Source organism: Mixophyes fleayi, chromosome 8 (assembly GCF_038048845.1).
Source record: "Mixophyes fleayi isolate aMixFle1 chromosome 8, aMixFle1.hap1, whole genome shotgun sequence".
NCBI lineage: Eukaryota > Metazoa > Chordata > Amphibia > Anura > Limnodynastidae > Mixophyes > Mixophyes fleayi.
The window spans coordinates 119,273,830-119,294,614 of NC_134409.1; the positions used below are offsets into that span (position 1 = coordinate 119,273,830).

General features: G+C 38.3%; 1 protein-coding gene across 1 annotated transcript in view; it reads right to left on the bottom strand.

The window, feature by feature from the left end:
- Positions 1 to 20,785, bottom strand: part of CFAP20DC (CFAP20 domain containing) — a 264,360-nt gene that overhangs the window by 151,189 nt on the left and 92,386 nt on the right. The window contains exons 8-10 of the mRNA XM_075183330.1: positions 16,710 to 16,874; positions 2,117 to 2,253; positions 1,470 to 1,629 (exon numbers count right to left, since the gene is read on the bottom strand). Of these exons, the coding sequence (XP_075039431.1) occupies positions 1,470 to 1,629; positions 2,117 to 2,253; positions 16,710 to 16,874 (462 nt within the window). The remainder of the gene's footprint in view (positions 1 to 1,469; positions 1,630 to 2,116; positions 2,254 to 16,709; positions 16,875 to 20,785) is intronic.

The window sequence follows — 20,785 nt, forward strand, 5'->3', positions numbered from 1 at the left end:
ACATTGTTGTCCTGCAGATAGGAATGTTGGGAGATATGTTCCCAATTTGGTCTACCGTCAAGATATTGTCCCGATTTGGTCTACCGACAAGATATTGTCCCGATTTGATCTACCGACAATTTGGGGGGTATTCTTACATCACCTATGACTCTTATGTCCATATAAAATGTTCTAAAAATAAGGCACCATTCTGATTGTTCTAGTTTAACAGATAAAGAAGGCATAGTCATCACTGATAATTAAGTTTTGCACCCCAATGTACTTGTCACTATATGTTACTTGTCCATTCACTTCACTGAAAAAACCTGTGATAATGATCTAGCTAATGACAAAATCTATAAATGTGGCAACAAAGAGTGCTTCATCTGTAATGTATTCTCAATCTCATGCAATTTCTACATCTTTTACACTCTTACATCCACATACAAATTGATATTCTGCGGAATAGATTATTTTATGATGAAACGTGATATTTTCTATACCAGGCCTGGCCAAACTGTGGCTCTCCAGGTATTAGCTCTCCCTGCCAGCTATCGGCTGGCAGAGCATGCTGGGGCTTGTAGTTTCATAATGTTTGGCTAGCATCCCAAACATTAGCTCCTAGACCAGGCAGTAGAGGTCTTCGCCTATGGCAGCCTCCTTTCACGTACAACGAGTCTTGCGAACAGGTACTCAGATGCCCCCAGGTCTTAACTCTTAAGTAATAGGAGCTTATGTTTGGCGAGCACTGGTAGGAGGATACCTGGAGATAGGACAGAGTCCGGGGTGCTCCAAGGCAAATGGCAGACAAGTAGAATTCAGCAAACAGGCAGAGGTTAGGGCAACATGCGAACAAGCAGAATCTGGAAATCAGGAAGAGGTCAGGACCACAAGCGAACAAGCAGATTTCGGTAATCAGGCAGAGGTCAGGGCAACAAGCGAACAAGCAGAATCCGGTAATTAGGCAGAGGTCACAACAGAAGGCAGTCAGAAAGCAGCTGAGAGTCTCAGGAACAAAGTGGAGCAGGTAAGCAAACAAGGGCACTGAAGCTATAACTGGCAGGTAGGCTAAGCCCTCCCTGCCTTAAATAGTGATGCTGCCCAATTAGGATGCTGTAATTAAACTGAGAAAAACTGTGTGCGTGCGTCTGGCTATTTGACAGCTGGCCAGGCGGGGCGGCAGAGGAGATAGAGAGCGTCACGGCTGTTGCCCAGGCAACCAGGACACTCACAGCGGAAGTGATGTCCCGGCTGTCTGGGCAAAAGGGGGAACGAGACGATACCGAGACGGACCGTGACACATAGCACCATGGAGAGCCACAGGTTGTCCAGTTCTGTTCTATGCTATCAAATCATACAGTATCTGCCTGTAGCAGTGTAATGTTCTGCAGATGTCCAGCACCATTATAAGACTGACAATCTGCAAATAGGTGCACTACAGCCCCACTTGCATATAGAATTTACATGTATGTTCTGTATGAGTTAATTACCATGGAGATGGAGCTCCTTACTTTTTGTCTGTTCTATGTTTTCTTTGTCCATTAGATCTGAAAGATGAGCTGGGTTCGGGGACAAGACCAGAGATGAAGTTCCCTTCTCCTGAGAGAGCGGTTGTAAGGACCTTACATGTCTGCTTGAAGATCTTGTTGACTGGGTGATGAACAGAAGACAGTATTATTAAAACAATGATAAAATGCATGGCTCTACCCATATGTAATTCTATACAAAGGGGTGAGTGACCCCTGGATATACATGAACTCCGCTCAATAGTTAAAGCAAGGTATTATCTTGTTAAACTCTAAGGATCCAAGTGTCAAGTCAAAGCTGGTTTTATATGCTTTGGGGAGTACACTGTACAATTCAAATGTACTAAAGTGTACCTAACAAACAATTGTATATAGATTGGTAGGTTTTTTTTTTAAGATACCCTATCGGTATTGTCCAAACAAATATATAAAAAAAATGTCCACAAAGATAGACATACATCACACATCATTATCATGGAAAAATAATTTCTAAATAAAAAGTGCCTAATTAAAATATAAATGAAATGAAAGAACATACATTAGTTTTATTTACATGAGTGAGTGTACATTCTTATACCATTTTTACCATATGTAGCTACACTAAATCACACCTCTGCTGGTGACCTGGCGCTGTTCTTTCTTACGGTGGCTGGTGGGGGCCCCAAAACCTTGGACCCAAAGGCGATGTGTGACCTGTCTCCCTTCCTGATATCCCGAGAACTGCCATGTCTTCTGGAGGTGAGTGGATCTGCCGGGACACATTTAGTGTAAAACAAATCATGGTCACTAGTATGTGATATCACATTTTATTATTGTATCACCTTCCACATTCTAATTTTCAGTGTAATCCAATCCTATCCCGCAGCAACTTCATGGTAAAATACTTACTATGAACATATGTTGCATTTACCAACCATACTTGTTCATGGACACCTTGCCCCTAGGACAGTGTTGGCTAACTTGTGACACTCCAGGTGTTGTGAAACTACAAGTCCCAGCATACCCTTCCGGCAATAAGCTGCTATATATTGGCAAAGCATGCTGGGACTTGTAGTTTCACAACACCTGGAGTGTCACAGGTTAGCCAACACTGTCCTAGGACGTGCCCAAGCAAAAAATGATTGTCCTTCACCATTTTACTAAATGCAGGAGCAGTGACATTTAAGCACTGGTGGCTTTGGCGTCTTAGGTAATGCCTTTACTAATACCACAGCTTCAACATCTTTAGAATTGAACGACATCATTTATAAAATTCATCTTCATATAACGGCATTCCATAGCTGACCTCTTTGACCCTAGCTGGAGTATTTTACTCTAAAGGAACCTGAAGTGGGCACTTTGTGAAAATGCGCTTGTGAGGAACAGTCCTTCACTTAAGAATTTACTGTCAAAATGGAAAGCAGAGTATTGTATTTTAGGGTGAAATGAGTCATGTTTGCAAACATGGACATATACAAACTGAAGTGACACATCCAGTTAAGTGTTATGGCTTCCCTCTGTATGAAGGAATCCTAACTTATTTCATCAATGTAGTAATAATGATGAATATGCCTCACTGATAAGTAAAATGTATTTCTTTTAAATAAGTATCAGCTTATTTTAGTTCATATACAATTAATTATAAACAGGCCCAAGCTGGCAGATGTCCGCCCGGGGGGCGCATAGGCGGCCGCATCACATCGGTAAAAATCGGCGATATTGCTTCCAGGGGGGCCGCATCACATGAAACGGGGGGCCAATGGCCTCCTGCCCCCCGGCCCAGCCCGCCCCTGGTTATAACAGATTAGTGTAGATTACAAATTTTAGAAAACGTTGAACCTACAGAAACAGCATATATTAGAATTATGTTGAACAAGTTTAATTGCATTTTTTTTAATTAAGACAATTTTTTTACAGCATTAAGCAGTCGTTTACAAGATAACTGAAGATACAAACAAATTAGAGGTAAAAGCACAGAACAGCTATCCATATAAGAGAACACCGGGTAGAAGGCTCCAATGGGTGTGCGTGGATATTATGTAATTAACAACGTAAATAAAGGTGAGGGGAAAAGGGAGGAAAAGAGGGGGAGAACGGACTGGGAGCCGGATGGAGGATCAGAAACGCTGATAGAGGAGGAACGCTAGTAGTGTCAACAGTCCATTCAGAGCTGGGAAGGTGGAATTTGAAAAGTAGTAACCATGGTAATAAGTATAGTTAAGCAATCTATGTTTTCTCTGATTCTTGCTGCCAGAGGCTCTATGACAAGAGCGAAGAGTAACGGTGCAAGCAGATAGACCTGCCTTGTACTATTCAGAGTTGGAAAAGGGGCTGCCAAGAAGCCGTTGACAGCAAAGGATGCTACAGGAATGTGGTATATAGCTAGGATCCCTTTCAGAAAACTACCACTGAAGCCCCCAGTAGTCAATGTTTTTTTTTCCATAAAGTTCCATAAAGAACCCACTCTGTCAAACGCCTTCTCTGCATCCAGGGCAAGGATCAATGAGGGGATTTTCCATTGGTTAGCTAGATGAATGAGATCTATAGTACATCAGGTGTTATCATCATCTAGTACATCATGTGCTATCATCATCTAGTACATCATGTGTTATCATCATCTAGTACATCATGTGCTATCATCATCTAGTACATCATGTGCTATCATCATCTAGTACATCATGTGTTATCATCATCTAGTACATCATGTGCTATCATCATGTAGTACATCATGTGCTATCATCATCTAGTACATCATGTGTTATCATCATCTAGTACATCATGTGCTATCATCATGTAGTACATCATGTGCTATCATCATCTAGTACATCAGTTGTTATCATCATCTAGTACATCATGTGTTATCCGCGGCCTGGCAATCAAAGATAAACCTGGTCCTGATAGACAAGAGATCTATTTACTCTGCCAAGTGTAGTTGCCAGAACCTTCGAGTCATCTACCTGAAGATAATGGAAATGATGGGTAGATTTCATAACTAGATCAAAGTTTACATCTTCATGTTGTGGTATATAATCCATGTCTAGTATTATACATGTAATTTTAATCAGCTACCCCATGACCCACAGAGAAAGGGTTCAGGAGTGAAAGAGAAACTATTATACAATATGTGAGTGTCAAGTCCTGAGTGGCCTGAGAAAGAGTGAAAGAATAATGCAGAAATGATTATGTGACAATAGTTAAAGTTCTCAAGTGATTTATGTTCAAATGCCCTATGCTAGTGTTTCCCAAACCCAGTCCTCAAGTACCGCTAACAGTGCAGGTTTTCCACAAGTGAAATAATTATACCATCTGTGGATATTTATTTCAAAATGTGTCAGTCAGTAATGAATACACCTGTGCTCCAGCAAAGAGATATGGAAAACATGCACTGTTAGGGGTACTTGAGGACTGGGTTTGGGAAGACACTGCCCTATGCAATGTGAAGTCAGAAGCGAATGTATCGAGACGAGATGTGTAAATACATATTTGTAATTTGTAATCTATTCCATACTTGCCTACTTTCGGCAAGTGCAGTCCAGGAGAGGGGCGCAACCAAACGTGTCATTTTGGCCCCGCCCACCACAGTGGAAATGCAGTTTTTTGGCCAGTCAATTGCAGGATACGGGAGACTTGTCTGCTCTCCTGGGAGTCCGTGAGACCGACTCGAATTTTGGGACTCTCCCGGACATTCCGGGAGAACTGGCAAGTATGATCTATTCATCATGAAAGATGACCTAGTGCCAATTGGGACTCTTGATTGCCTATCCTAACTTGTGTAAACATGAGAAGGAAGAGACTGCGATACAGTCAGGTGGTGGGTTCTAGGGTAATAACAAGTAGGATCCACGAAGGACACACTGCCACATCACACACAGGTGAACAGGAGTTACATACAGAATAGCCATATGAATTTCTGTACACCGCTTACAAATAAATGGGTGATGCACTGAAAGTGGTCAAATATCTAAATATAAAAAACAGCCAGTATTTACCTTATGTGCAAAATAGAAAACTAAACTGCATCCCTTGAATTTTAACACGGTTTTGTCTAGGAGACTTAAGTAAGAAACTTCTTGTCTAAGTTCCTTAATGAGTCAGGCCCAAAGTCTCTAAATCACTTTTCAACCAGTTATCTTTTGCATTATTTGTGGGGGTTTTTGTGTCATACAAGAGATTACAACCGCACCAAGTTAATCTCTAATCCGATAATCAATTATAATTTTTAAGAGACAACCCCTAGTGAAATACATGTAATTTACCATATAAGATACTTACATTCATCATCATTTATTTATATAGCACCACTAGTTCCACAGCGCTGTACAGAGAACTCATTCACATCAGTCCCTGCCCCATTGCAGCTTACAGTCTAAATTCCCTAATATAGACACACACTCACAGACAGACAGAGAAGGAGAGACTAGGGTCAATTTTGATTGCAGCCAATTAAGCTACCAGTATGTTTTTGGAGTGTGGGAGGAAACCGGAGCACCCGGAGGAAACCCACGCAAAACACAGGTAGAACATACAAACTCCACACAGTTAAGGTCATGGTCGGGAATCGAACTCATGACCCCAGTGCTGTGAGGCAGAAGTGCTAACCACTAGGCCACTGTGCTGCAGTAGAAGTTGGCTAATATCTGAGCAGTTAATTATATATGACACCTTGGTCACTTCTTATGGTTTTTAAATATTTTGCTAGCAAATTGGAGAATTCGTAGGAACATTGTAAGTCTCAATGAATTTTCTATTTTAAAGTTTGATCTAATAAAGGTTACAGTTTTTATACCATATCCAATCACTGAGTGCCCAATTAAAGCACATTTTCTTCTTTTTCTTTTCTTTGCTACATTGTTTTTTTGTGTTACCCTTAGCTGTCACATTCTCTTATTCATCTCTCCCTGCACTGTTCATTTTCTTCTCTTTCTGGTTCTGTGTGGCCCAGTCAGGTGTACACTACATAATGATGGGCTTTGCATCCAAAAAGTTGCACATTAGAGGAAACATTAGCCTGGAGTGTTAGCTACATTGTCGCTAATGAATGTTATTAGTAGCTCTTTAATATAAGCTACTATTTAAATTTATGTGGTCCTTTAAAGAGCAAGTAAAGTCACTAATTCACATTAATACAAGTTAAAAGTTCTTTCTTACTGAGATGAAAAATATGCAAGAAATAAATGGAGTGCTTATATTTATGTAAATAAGTCTACCATGCTCTTTCATGCTTCTGGGGCAGGTTGCAATGTTAGGAGTGAGGTGCTTCTCTAACAGCAGGCACAGAGTGACTGACAACTTTGCAGTGGTTAGCACTTCTGCTTTACAGCACTTCTGCTTTACAGCACTGGGGTCATGAGTTCAATTCCCGACCATGGCCTTATCTGTGAGGAGTTTGTATGTTCTCCCCGTGTTTGCGTGGGTTTCCTCCCGGGGCTCGGGTTTCCTCCCACACTCCGAAAACATACTGGTAGGTTAATTGGCTGCTAACAAATTGACCCTAGTCTGTGTGTGTGTATGTCTGTCTGTTTCTGTGTGTGTATGTTAGGGAATTTAGACTGTAAGCCCTAATGGGGCAGGGACTGATGTGAGTGAGTTCTCTGTACAGCGCTGCGGAATTAGTGGCGCTATATAAATAAAAGGTAATAATAATATAATAATTTTTGCTTTGCAGAAAAGCACAAGCGGTTCATTCTTACACAGAGACAGTGATTTCACAGAAAGCCGAGTTTTGTTTCACCAATATCAGACAGGGCCCCAGAGTTGACAGATGACAAAGCGTCATTGCGTCAAGAGCTGTATCAGTGCTCATGTAATGACGTGCCTGATAGATCACTGTTGCAACACCCATAAAAGCCTGTGTATGCATTATAGTGAGAGGACGGAGCCTCTGCTGCAGAGGAGAGTCTCCTGATTCGATGGGGTGCAAAATCAGACATTTCGGTGCCCCGTAAAAAAAGGTTAAACAGTGTGTTCTACCACACTTTGCTGCTCATAGGGTAATTTAATTATTCAATTATTGACCCGAGTATATACAGCCCAGCAACACCTGATTTAACAAAGACCACGATGGCAACTCACACTAAGCAGATTCAGAGAGATTGTATATATGTATACATTACCCATTTAACTGTTTTCAATAGTATGAATAAACTTAATGGAGCGTGTTTTTATTTTTTTATGATTCCATGCTTTTATTTAATATTAAATGGGTAGCGCAAAAAGTTATCAGAGTATTTCTACTGTTATGCTGTTTTACTTTACATTAGTTTTTTTTTTTTTCAACTAATGCTCTGAGGAGCGTGCTGTAGTGTTAATAAACATTAATCCCTTATTTTGCACTTGACAATTATTTTAATATGTTTTAAATTTCCTGAGAAGAACAAAAGAGAGCATTTAATTACAAAATGAATACACCAGTTTGTTGTGAAAATACTTCAAAGAGTTGAATTCTGCAAAGGTATCTCATCTCAGCTATAAATTTTACATGAAAACAGTTTTATTGGCAAATATCATAAATCTGGAACAAGTTCTCCAATCCACGTAGAGAGACGTTGATGGAATGCAGCAGGGGGTAATTTAATTGATAGCTCTATCAAATAATTGACCAACATGGGAGATTTCCTCAAAATATAATGATAGTTTTAAAGGGATTTGGAGCTCTCGCATGTTGTGATTCTGCAAACATTTTCTACGTCATCCAAGCTCTGCGATAAATTAAATATCTGGACAAATATTACAAAGCTCTTCTGTGTCTGTCTGGGGTTATTATTTTTAATCACATCAATGGTTGTAAATTTACAAAAAGACAGGGACTGCAGACCTGTGTTCACCAGGGACCAAAATCAAGAGATCAAAGATCTTTTTGCACACAATGAACTTTAAGACGATGGTTGTTGGCGGAAAGAAAGGGTAATTATTTTTTTTTTCAAGAATTCTCAAGCATGTGTAAGATACCTTGTTACATGTATTAACCTGAAAGAACATGTGACACAAAATGGCCAATAGGGAGCCACGACTGACTTCACCCATCTAATTGGGTGAACTTATCCTATTGAATATCTTCCACTTGCTGATGTTAGACATGTTCAACCTTTCATGAAATACAGGGGGCACCCAAAGGATGTATACCCACAGTTCCGCTAGCAGAGAATGAAAACAAAGACACAGTAACAACCAAACTGCACTAATTACAGAAAGTCCAACTTAGTTCAATAGATCACTTGCATATTAATGAAAGAGATTATACCTGATATATTGATCATCTATCAGTGGTTGTTTGTGTGCAAATAGTATTTTTTATGATTTTATTTTATTTAGTATATTGACGGGCTCCATTTGCAACAGTTGTCTCTATGGCTTTTTTTTTTACACTGACCTAATATTATGCCCTTGAATATCACAATTGATATTTTATTGATGTTATTTTAGCACTCAGCCTTTGTGTTTGCAAAAAGCAAATTAAAGCTAGTCAAATGAATACGTGAAATTATCAGAGATTGGATTGTGATTTATATAAGCTAATAAACATGTGCCCAAAATAATTTTTAATTTAAATATTTCATTGTATATGTTCATTGCATGTGTGTGTTCATCATCATCATTTATTTATATAGCACCTCTAATTCCGCAGCGCTGTACAGAGAACTCATTCACATCAGTCCCTGCCCCATTGGAGCTTACAGTCTAAATTCCCTGACACACACACATACACACACACACACACACACACAGACTAAGGTTTATTTTAATAGCAGCCAATTAACCTACCATTATGTTTTTGGAGTGTGGGAGGAAACCGGAGCACCCGGAGGAAACCCACGCAAACACAGGGAGAACATACAAACTCCACACAGAAAAGAAAGGCTATGGTCAGGAATCAAACTCATGACCCCAGTGCTGTGAGGAAGAAGTGCTAACCACATAGCCACCGTGCTGCCCTGTGTTCCTTCGTTCCATCCTTGACGCTGTCTTACTCTTTAGTCCTCACATCCAGTCTCTCTCACAGTATTGTAGTCTTCACCTTCGAAATATTACTAGAAAGAGCTCTCTCCTTACTCAAGATGCAACCAAAACTCTAATCCATTCTCTCATCATCACCTGCCTCAGTTACTGCAATGTCCATCTATCAGACGTTCCACTCACCAGTCTGCAAATGCTTCAACCCATCCTCAACTCCATGGCAAGACTTATCTATATGTCTCTCCGCTAAACATCAGACACACCATCCCATAGCCAACAAAATCCAATTCAAATAACACACCCTCACCTACAAAGCACTCAACAATACCACCCACTCATACATCTGAAAATATTCTCACTCACGCCCTCTTAGATCTACCTCTGACCTACAGATCACCACCTCTTACTCACGCTTACTAGATTTCTATGCCGCCACTGAAGTATCATCATCATCATCATTATTTATTTATATAGCGCCAACATATTCCGTAACGCTTTACAATTGGGGACAAACATAGTAAACTAATAAACAAACTGGGTAAAATAGGCAAAGAGGTGAGAAGTATGGAATTCCCTACCATGCCAGATTAGACTCCTCTCCGTGCTTCAGATTTTAAACGCTTTCTGAAAACCCACCATTTTCCCCTATTCTCACCTATACTACTCACACTGGGACATCCCTGCTGCTTCCCATATCTCCACTCTCATTCCTCTTGTCTCAGCTCTGCCCAGTAACACTAGCTCTCACAGGCAGTACTCTCCCTACCCTTTGGTGGTGTCTGTGTGCCGACTTGACTGAGAATGTCTAAATTCTAACATATCACTAACGATTGGACACATTTTAATGTTTTAACATTATTAGGAACAGTCTGATCACAGGTCAAGCCCAGGTATAATAAAGTATTATCCAAATATTCCAACAAACAGCACCCTTAGTGGGCAAAGTATCATGTTAATTGGTAGAATACTTTGTTACTATTTATTTTACCAAATAGTAATTAATAAACAAAGCATTTTTCTCAAATATGGAAGCATTATCATTTTTATTGAGCAAGTAAAGGTGCTTAGTATCTATAGATAAAGGTCATTATCACCATTAATTCTATACTAAGTCAGACAATTGTTTTATTCACTGGGAGAAAATTCCAGACTTACACCATACTTGTCTATTTTTTGGACTTGCTCTCCAGGAGATCCAAAGGGACAAGTGTGGGGGGGGGGGGGGGGGGAGGCGTGATGACGCTATTTGCAAAATCAAGACCCTGTTCACTTCCAAAGAAAACGATGCATGAAACGGAAGGATGACCTACTCTCCTAATCTCCCAAAAATGAGGGCGTCTCCTGGACATTTCGGGAGAGTAGACAAGTATCATCGTCATCATTTATTTATATAGCACCACTAATTCTGCAGCGCTGTACAGAGGACTCACTCACATCAGTCCCTGCCCCATTGGGGCTTACAGTCTAAATTCCCTAACACACACACTAGGGTCAATTTGTTAGCAGTGAATTAACCTACCAGTATGTTTTTTTTGGAGTGTGGGAGGAAACCCACGCAAACACAGGGAGAACATACAAACTTCTCACAGATATGGCCGTGGTCGGGAATTGAACTCATGACCCCAGTGTTATAAGACAGAAGTGCTAACCACTTAGCCACCGTGCTGTATGACTTACATTGTACCTGTCACTAACGCACAGTGGAGGCCATCATAGTCGGTGAATCAATATTTATGAGAAAGTAGTCACTAGAAAACATGAGACATTACCAAAGCTCCAACTGTCTTAACAAGATCAATGTTCCCTACTTAAGTAAAGGTTACATTCTTCAAGATCTCACTGGTATCATCTCTATTGGAGCAGCACACAAAATGGCTGCCTCAGTGATGTCACTAGTTCCTAGTGTATAGGCCAATGTTGGCTAACCTGTGACACTCTAGGTGTTTGTGAAACTACAAGTCCCAGCATGCTTTGCCAATATATAGCAGCTTATTGATGGCAGGGTATGCTGGGACTTGTAGTTTCACAACACCTGGAGTGTCACAGGTTAGCCAACACTGGTATAGGCTGTGCTCTCATCCCAAAAAAGTCAAAATGCTGATTTCACAGTGTTCAGGCAACAGGCGCCGTTTAATATATAACATTTCCAAAACCAGCCTCTCTGCTTCTAAATTAATCTCTGTAAACTAAGGAAACTTGAAATGTTTGAAGTGAATTCTAAAAACTTATTTAATTAAAACTATGATCATGAACCTCTAACATTACTGTGAAGGAAATAAATACATTTTCAATCTTGTAATTTTAAAGTAAATTACTGGTTTTGATGCAAACTCAGTGGAGCACTACATGCTGTCATTAGTGACTTGAACTCCTCTATTAAATAACAAGACCTGACTCTGTTCAATTAGACTTAAGCATATGAAATGCTGCAAATCTTACCTGATCAACAGAAGCCGGCATGCCAACATGGGGATTGAAAATCAGTGCAATATTAACATTATTATTCACATTACAGAAATGATTTACTACAAATATAAACTCTCATTTACATATCTAGTGTAGAGACGCAGTTGGCAAAGCCTCTGAAAAGGAAACTAGAATACTCAAGGATTTCACTTTGTGTCTTCATTTTCTAAGACTTTCACAAGCTTTACAGAAACTATAACCTTTCTACTGACCATAAAAGAACAACAACGGGAATTTTGGGAGGGGCACACATGGGACTTGATTCATTAAGACATACATACTGAGTGCAATGTGTGTTTGTTTTAAAACACACATACATTTTCTATTTCAACAAGGAAGATACGTGCGCAGATGAATTTGGGTGTAGGTCTGTTCTTTTCTAATACACAAGACAGTGCAGGGTACGTCCAAGGCCTATGCGGAATATAAATTCGCAAAAGGACGCAAAGAAAAAAAAAAATCAATTTTTATCACCTGTTCATAATAAAGGCATTAATGACAAAACAGTTTACAACAAAACATTTTTTTTGCCATATATTTTTTTTCTTTATGATATATATTTATTAGGATGATCTTAATGTCTACTGAACATAAAATACATTAAAACAGTTGTTCACGATTGCAAACACATGTTATAGCATGTATACGCGACTGTCATCAGTAGGACTTAGACTAGCCCTGTAGCCAGAGAAAGAGATTTAGCAGAAAAATAAGCTTTTCAGATGCCCAAAGTTTGAATCGGACGTGGCTGCACGCATTCGAGTTTGGCATGCCCTTACTCTACATAGACTACGGGCGAACGCCCCTTCTCCACCCCGTTCTCTCCCAGAAATCGTAGGAGGTACTAAGTGTCAGATGAATTGAATGTTGCTGCGTTTAGTGGCATAAGGCCTGGTTCTGGGCATGCGCAGATTAATTTTTGCGCACTATACGCACAAAAATGGCAGATATGTTTCTTGATGAATCAGGCCCATGGTCTTTAAAGGGGGTGGAGTTTCTCAAGTACAAAAGTAAAAGTAAATTAAATGAACAGAAAACAATATATATTTTGACACCCAGTGGAAAGACTCCCCCACACACCGGAGATCCCACCCAAAGCTACCACTCTGAGAGGCAGTACCTGGTTTTCTATTGCTGTGGCAAGCGCTGATAGAAAATTAGCACTATAGGCATAAATTAACAGTCCCCTTAATAACAAAGCAGCAGTTTCAAAATTCTCTACTGAGCCTGGATCATAACTTTCTGCAATGGTTGTTATTTAGCAACCTGCATTGTCCTATTACCACCAGCTACGAAGCAAGGAAAGCACCTTGTAATGATATGTAGTTTAATGTATAATAATAAACCTCATTGATTATAAGCAAGGACACTATAAATAATTATTTATACAGATACAGTAAGCATCTTACATTCGCTGATATTATATCTTCCTGGAATGTAAACTTTTTACCTTAACCCCCTTATACCCTAATGCATTTCACCAGCTTTCAATAATTTACGTATCAAGTGTTCCCCACACTTCTAAGACTGCAAGCAGGGCCATCATTACCTTCTGCCATCGTCATTGTATTCAATTTATTTCTATTGTGACCCCCTCAATGTACAGTGCTGCATAATATTTATATAAAAAATGGATAATACCACTAAGCATGGTGGCTCAGTGGTTAGCACTTCCGCTTCACAGCACTGGGGTCATGAGTTCAATTCCCAAACATGGCCTTAGATTGTATGTTCTCCCTGTGCTTGCGTGGATTTCCTCCGTGTTCTCCAGTTTCCTCCCTCCCTCCAAAAACATACTAGTAGGTTAATTGGCTGCTATTAAATTGACCTTAGTCTCTCTAGGTCTGTGTGTATGTTGGGGAATTTAGATTGTAAGTTTTATTGGGACTGATGTGAGTCCTCTGCACAGTTCTGCGGAATTAGTGGCGCTCTATAAAATAGCTGATGACAATAATTTTAATGGGCCACGATTTTACACTACCTGTTTTTGCATTTAACACTGTAAAAAAATTAAACCTAATACAAAATAATGTACTGTTGATTTGCTATAAGGTAGTTTTATGTTTAGTACAAGTAACTCATGTTTTAGTAATTCAAACATTACAAAATAAGGCACAATTGGTATAAAGGATGGGATATATTTTCTCAGATAAAGACAAGTTTGTTTCTATGCGCACTTTGATCCTTATTAGCATATATGTCACGGCATTATGACTGCAAGAGGCTAACTAGGCTAATGCATGCGCCACAGATGATAGCTTGATGCTTTTCATGTAATATTATATCGTAAAAATATAAAATATGTAAGTGACAGGTGCACTTTAAGCAGAGAGAATTTTCAGCCAGTGACTCTTTGCAGCTGGTATTTATAACATGTCATGTGATAGTTCTGTAGACAAGCGCATATATTCAATCAGAGCGACAACAGCCGGCACAGCGAGTCTGTCCTGACAGGCAATATACTTCATTCCCGGTACTCACACCTTGTCTGTAAAATCTCTCCTTTATCACAACGCAGACTGCCAGGAAAAGCTGTTATTCTGATATATGGCAATTGCCAACTCAATACCTTGCAAAGCAAGTGACAAATCCTGGGAGTTAAAAGTAGATTTCACTTTAGGCTGAAATTTCCATCAACATATGTGCAATACCTGGCCAGAGAACATGGCGTATTGTCCCTGAAAGCATAGCTGGGATAAATAGATGTTACAGTAGTGCTGCACGCTCTGTCAAGAACCTTTAAAAACATATGGAAGAAGCACCTGTCACCTCCCAATAATTCCCCCTCTGTTTGCCATTCTTAAGCAAATTAACAACTTTTAGGGGGAGATTCAATTCAGTGCGAGGTGCCGCCGAACATCGCCCCGGTGTTTGGATACGCATATTTCAGCCATTTACGGTACGGTAATCTCTGCTCATTTTTGCGCACCTCTATGAGATTACAATTAGATAGAGACGATGTGTCTATACTGATTGTTCCAGAGACATATCGTGTTAAATTGAATCTCTTCCTTAGTGTGGTTTAGCAAATAAGATATACTGATGTTTTATCAGCACAATTTATAAAAAGTACGAGCTGAAGTACCCGGCGTTGCTCGGATTTAAATCTTAAAGTTATTAAGTTATTAAAAATAATTAACAGCTCAGCAGCTCGTCCAACACACCCATGAGGTGGCTGCCTAGTGTTGTTTTTGTTTTTCTGTTAAATGTAATTCAAATACATCCAGTGGAAGGCCCAGAACAGGCTCCCCTGGTCAAAGTTCTGGCCAGTGTACAGCAACGGGAGGTCTGACCGGGACCTCCACCCCCTAGTATGTCTTCTGGGATCCAATGTTACCAGTCTGTGAAGTTTTCATCCAAATCCATGCAGTGGAAGGCTCCCTGGTTCAAAGTTCTTCCCAGCATACACCAATGGGAGGTCCAACCGGGACCCAAACCCCACTGAAAACTGGCAGGGATCCAACCTGACCACCTTGCATTGGTTTCATCCCAATTGGTGCAGGTGTGTCCGAATGCAGGCTCAGATCAGGCTCCCCGGGTCAAAGTTCTGCCCAGGGTACACCAATGGGAGGTCCGACGGGGACCTTAACCACCCTAAAACCTGGCCAGGATCCAACTGGACCACCTCGTGTTGGTTTCATCCCAATCGGTGCAGAGGTGTCCGAATGCATAACCGGACAGACAAACAAACAGACCAATCATTTTTATATAGAAGATTCAAAAAAGGCTCATGTAAGAACAAATATTGTAAGTTAAGCAAAGATTGTGTATCATTTACACTTCCATTACTTGTTGATAGTCTTGGTACTAGGTGTCCGTGTCTGAAGCCTCAAGCATAATGTTCAAGAAATGTTTAGTATAGATTTTAGTCATTTTCTTTTCTATTGATTTATAGCAAGTTATTCGATATCCAATAGATACAAATAAAACACGTTGTATAGGGAAGAGAGAAGACTTCCAATAAAGCAAATGAATCTTTTAATTATTAAGAAAAATACACGTTGCACTTACAATCAGTGCCATGTATAGAAAGCCATGGACATTTATATGATCGTCGTACTTGGCTAAACCCGTCCTGGGTTACTCCTTTACTACGTGTTTCGAAAACAACCTTCCTTTTTATCACATAATCTGGAACACCTCAAGGTACTTAGTATAGTATATAATGACCACATTAATTAGGCCAACTACCACTGTGTAGCAATAGTGAGCTTGATTATGGTGTTGGCGAAATGGCTCTTTGACCTTTGAAAAATATACTCCTAAATTATATAATCGTTTTAAAAATGCATTATATAAGTAAATTTAAAATACAATAAAGAGATGTAATGTCCTTTACATTACTAGCCTAGGTTATTATAGAGATGGTTGCTGACATATACAGAGCTTCTGAGAAGTGCTGGCATTAGACTGCTCAGTAGTAGATGTGTGACTTCCTTATACAGTAGACTAATGTAGGTCACACAACTGTGGAGTGGGAAGTTCAGTAAGCAGTGTCCCAATGTTCCAAATTAAATATTATATTTGTTTAAAGGATAAATAATCAAATGAAATTCCATTGTCATGAAGAGGTAAAATGTAGTGTTCAGAAATATCCTAAATTTAAAATTAATGTTTGTTAAAAGAGTGGAATGTAATGGTTTTCCAACATGCAGCATAAGATGGATCAGTCTGACTCCTCTAGAAGGATACATAGGATTGCAATACTTCAGAAATCATCAGGTTACTTAAATTGTCCTAACCAACCTGCACCTCAACATACATTACAAACCAGACAATTAAGAAGCTCAGAGAGTATCACAATACCTGTTTCTGCTGAGAACACAAGTTTCCCGTCTTCTCGTGCTTCACTGTGCCGAAACCTTGTGAGGTCTAAAACCTGGGTGACCTGATCTACATCGGTGGTAATTTGGCAGGTTCTGGGAATTGTATCAGTCGGCTCACAGTCTGATAATGCCAATCCATATATATCTGTAAGAGATTAACACTTTACTATAGGAACATTTTTACAATGAGATATCAAGACACTTGTACATGAATGATTATGTAGCATGACCTATATGTTTCAGTAGAATGAAATAATCATGGGATTGAATATATCAATAGAAATACACTAACAACATTAGCTCAGGAGTTGCTTAGTGTCAAAAATACTCTAACTGTGAGTGTAATGACTCCAAACCTGGCTTGTCAAGTTCTTTGGGATACATAAACAAGAGGATACATACACTGGTGCTTCCTTTTTTGTACAATTGGATGATCAAAAATTCAGATACCCTCTTCTCAAACTGTGATAAGTACACAGATGATTATAACCCTAATAGTGCTTTTAAATGTTTACATTGTGACATATTACACTATGTTTGTTTTTTTTCTTTTTTTTCCCTTCCATTTGGGCTTAGGAGTCCTATTAGGGTTATAATCATCTGTGTACACTATCACAGTTTGAGAACTGTGATAGTGTGATAGGCTGTTTTCTCAACATCCCTGCCTACTCTATGCATTCTCAAAATAGTTTCCTAGGTTGTATAATCCAATACACAAAAAAGAAGAAAAATAAAGTTCTGATATTGAAGGTACACACTTATATACCAGGACATTGACTCATTCGCAGCCTTATATCCTCTAATATAATTAAATTAAAATAAATACATTTTATTTCTTATATTATAAAATAAAATTTAATTTAGTATGGTATTACTATATTGAATTGCAAAAATTAGGATAGAATAAGTGAGATTCGTATCATAAAATAAATTTTATTTCAACATTTTTAAAATGTATTTTATGATAAGAATATCACTTATTCTATCCTAATTTTTGCAATTCAATATAGTAATACCATACTAAATTAAATTTTATTTTATAATATAAGAAATAAAATGTATTTATTTTAATGTAATTATTATACTAGAGAATATAAGGTTGAGAATGTACTGGTACATAAGTATATGAATCCAATATCAAAACTTTATTTTCTTATTTTTGTGTATTGGACTATATGGACACTGTTTTGGGAGAGCACCCCACAGAATAAGCACAATAATAAAAAAAAAAAAACAATAAAAAAAAATAAAATAAAAAAAATAAAAATGAAAAATAATGATAACAATAATAATAAAATAGAGAGATGTTAAAAATGTCTAAGAGAGTTATCTGAGGTGTATTAACAGTAATTAGAAAACAATATACTGTTCTGGTGTGGCTATCTATTTTTATTAATACAAAAATTTCCAGGCTGTACGCAAATAAATTTAATGCAGGAGTACATACATCACTAATATAGTATCTGACTCCTTAATATACTTTGCAATATAAATGACAACATATTATTTAATAACAAATATGTAACAGCAGAAACATACACATCCAACTACTGTTGAATATGCAAATCATGGACATTCACATTGTGACAATGTGATAAAAACACTAGTTATTGCTAAAAAAAAGTGTTTATTAATTATTAAATATCCTGTTTGCTAGAAACCAAAAATTCAAATCATGTTCAATGTGTTCCCACTGAATATAAATAGATAGGTGTATAGCACATTTCAGTAGATGTCCAAAGTCTGCAATATTTTAAATTGTCATGTGTAGTTTATAATCATAAAAAAGTACAGTATGTCAGAGATTTCTGCATTAATTGACAGCAATGTGCAAGGAAAAGGTGATAAACAGGATGGCATTTTTCTATAATATCTTCAGGATGTAAGCACTTGAATCTTTTATGTTCAAATCTGTCACAAATCTTTAATCTTCCTCTGAAGAGTTTGCTAGATACAATAGCATTTCAGATTCTAGGCAAACTTAGGTTTTTAACGAAAAAAAATAAAAATTATATTTTATTTTACTTACATCAAATCTTTGCCTTTTTTTTTTAAACTTCAGTTTCTACTTTTCTCAAACGGTATAATTTATTTAGTCTGCTGGTAAGCAGGATTGTGCTAAGCACTCAACACATTAACACAAAATGGAAATGTATAAAGTAATTAAGACATTTGCATAACCTCTTCATAGTTGTCATAAATCAAACATTCCCATTGTTCTAGGAACAAAAAAAAGCACTACACAATAAAAACAAAGCAGGCTTTAATTTTTCCTTTGGCTCAGAGCTTTTATGGAAATGTAGCACGAAAATACATTTGATAAGGTTACACTTCTGATGACTGGATAAACACACTTTTTCGCATTCCAATTTAATTACTAATACAGTACTTTTATTCAAGGAGTGAAGAAAAATACTGAAAAAAATTAAGACTTTAGATCCATAGAGCTTGGAGCAATCTGGGTTGCTTAAATGGCTCGTTTTAACGATTCATTGGCTTCACAGCTTAAAATTCAAGGAAACTTTATTTAAATATCTCCTTGTAGTCCAGAGATTATACCAGTGACCAACCTCATTAAAGCACTTTGTGATTGTTCCAAACTGTAGTGCACAGGGAAAATTGTAGTTTATATTAGAGGAAAAAGAAAAAAAAAACCCACAAAAAAAGCATTCATTCAAGCACTGCCATTATATTTAATTATTTTGAGGATTTTGCTAATAAAATGTTAAAGCACTCAAACCTCTTGGTTTCAGGCACTGCATTAGCTATTTCTATTTCCTGAAGTACATTGGATATAATGAAGCACGGTGTAATCTGTATTCTATTAAGTAAAAAAGTTGAATTATTTTGTTAGTGAAATAGATATAAGTATTAAAAAGTACTCTCATGCCGCATAATACAAGAATATATTTGTTATTATCCATATAGGTCAACAAAGCCCAAAATGCAAGATGGCATATATTAAAAAGGTACTAATAATTACATCATATTTGCCAACTCTCCCGGAAAGTCCGGGAAACTACCGAAATTCGGATCAGTCTCCCGGGCTCCCGGGAGAGCTGGCATTGCTGCAAAATCCCGTAATTCCCTTGGCAAAATGATGCGATTCTCAGTGAATTGTGTCATTTTGGCGCCGTCCCCTGTGACAAAACATAATTTTACTCATGGGGCGGGGCCAAAATGACGCGATTCAAGGCACCCCGCCCCGTCCCGCACTCTAGTGGTGCCCCTCTCCCGGAGGTCGCCTACTGAAAGTAGGTAAATATGAATTACATTAACTAAAATAGTTGTATAGTTTCAGGGGCTTTTGACATTGAAAAATGTGACAGCAAAAGTCAAATAACATTCAGCAGCACAACAAATGTAAATATAATAGATGGTTATTATATTGAGGGAAACGTTTTAGGTTATTAGGTTATTATCAAAGTGTTCCATAATTTATAGCAATATTAAGTCAGTTCCACACACAGCAGCCATCCCCATAGTTGTCTATGAGGACTGTGAAACCACCCTGTTTATAAAGCTTCAAAACGATTAACTTTTCGGAGCTTGTCTGCGATTGCTAACGCCTTCTGAAGATGGCATCAGCAGGTCTTTCATATAGCTAAAGCACCGCCAGAGAGGGCTGGAGGCTCCTCCCCTACCACCTTGAGCTAATTTGTCTCTGCGCAGGTGTTGACCGAAAGCCGCATATGCGCAATAAATAAATGTGAAAAAAAATTAAATATTTTTTCCATATATATATATATATATATATATATATATATATATATATATATATATGTATTTTTATTATTTTATTCTATTTTTTAATGAAAGCAAAAGTGGTATCCTAAGTCCAGGCATCCAGTTCCAATGTACTTGCGTGAACTGGCAATGCCAGGACACCCATATGCAGAGTCATCCTGGATTGGCTGGCGAAGCGACAAGACTACGAGTGCCAGCCAGTATCACCGGGGTATCTGAATCCGGGGAAATTTACATCTTAAAGTTGGGTGAAATTAGATTTTCTATCACTAGTAGACTCTGGGAGGGGCGGCATGCTGTTTTATTTCA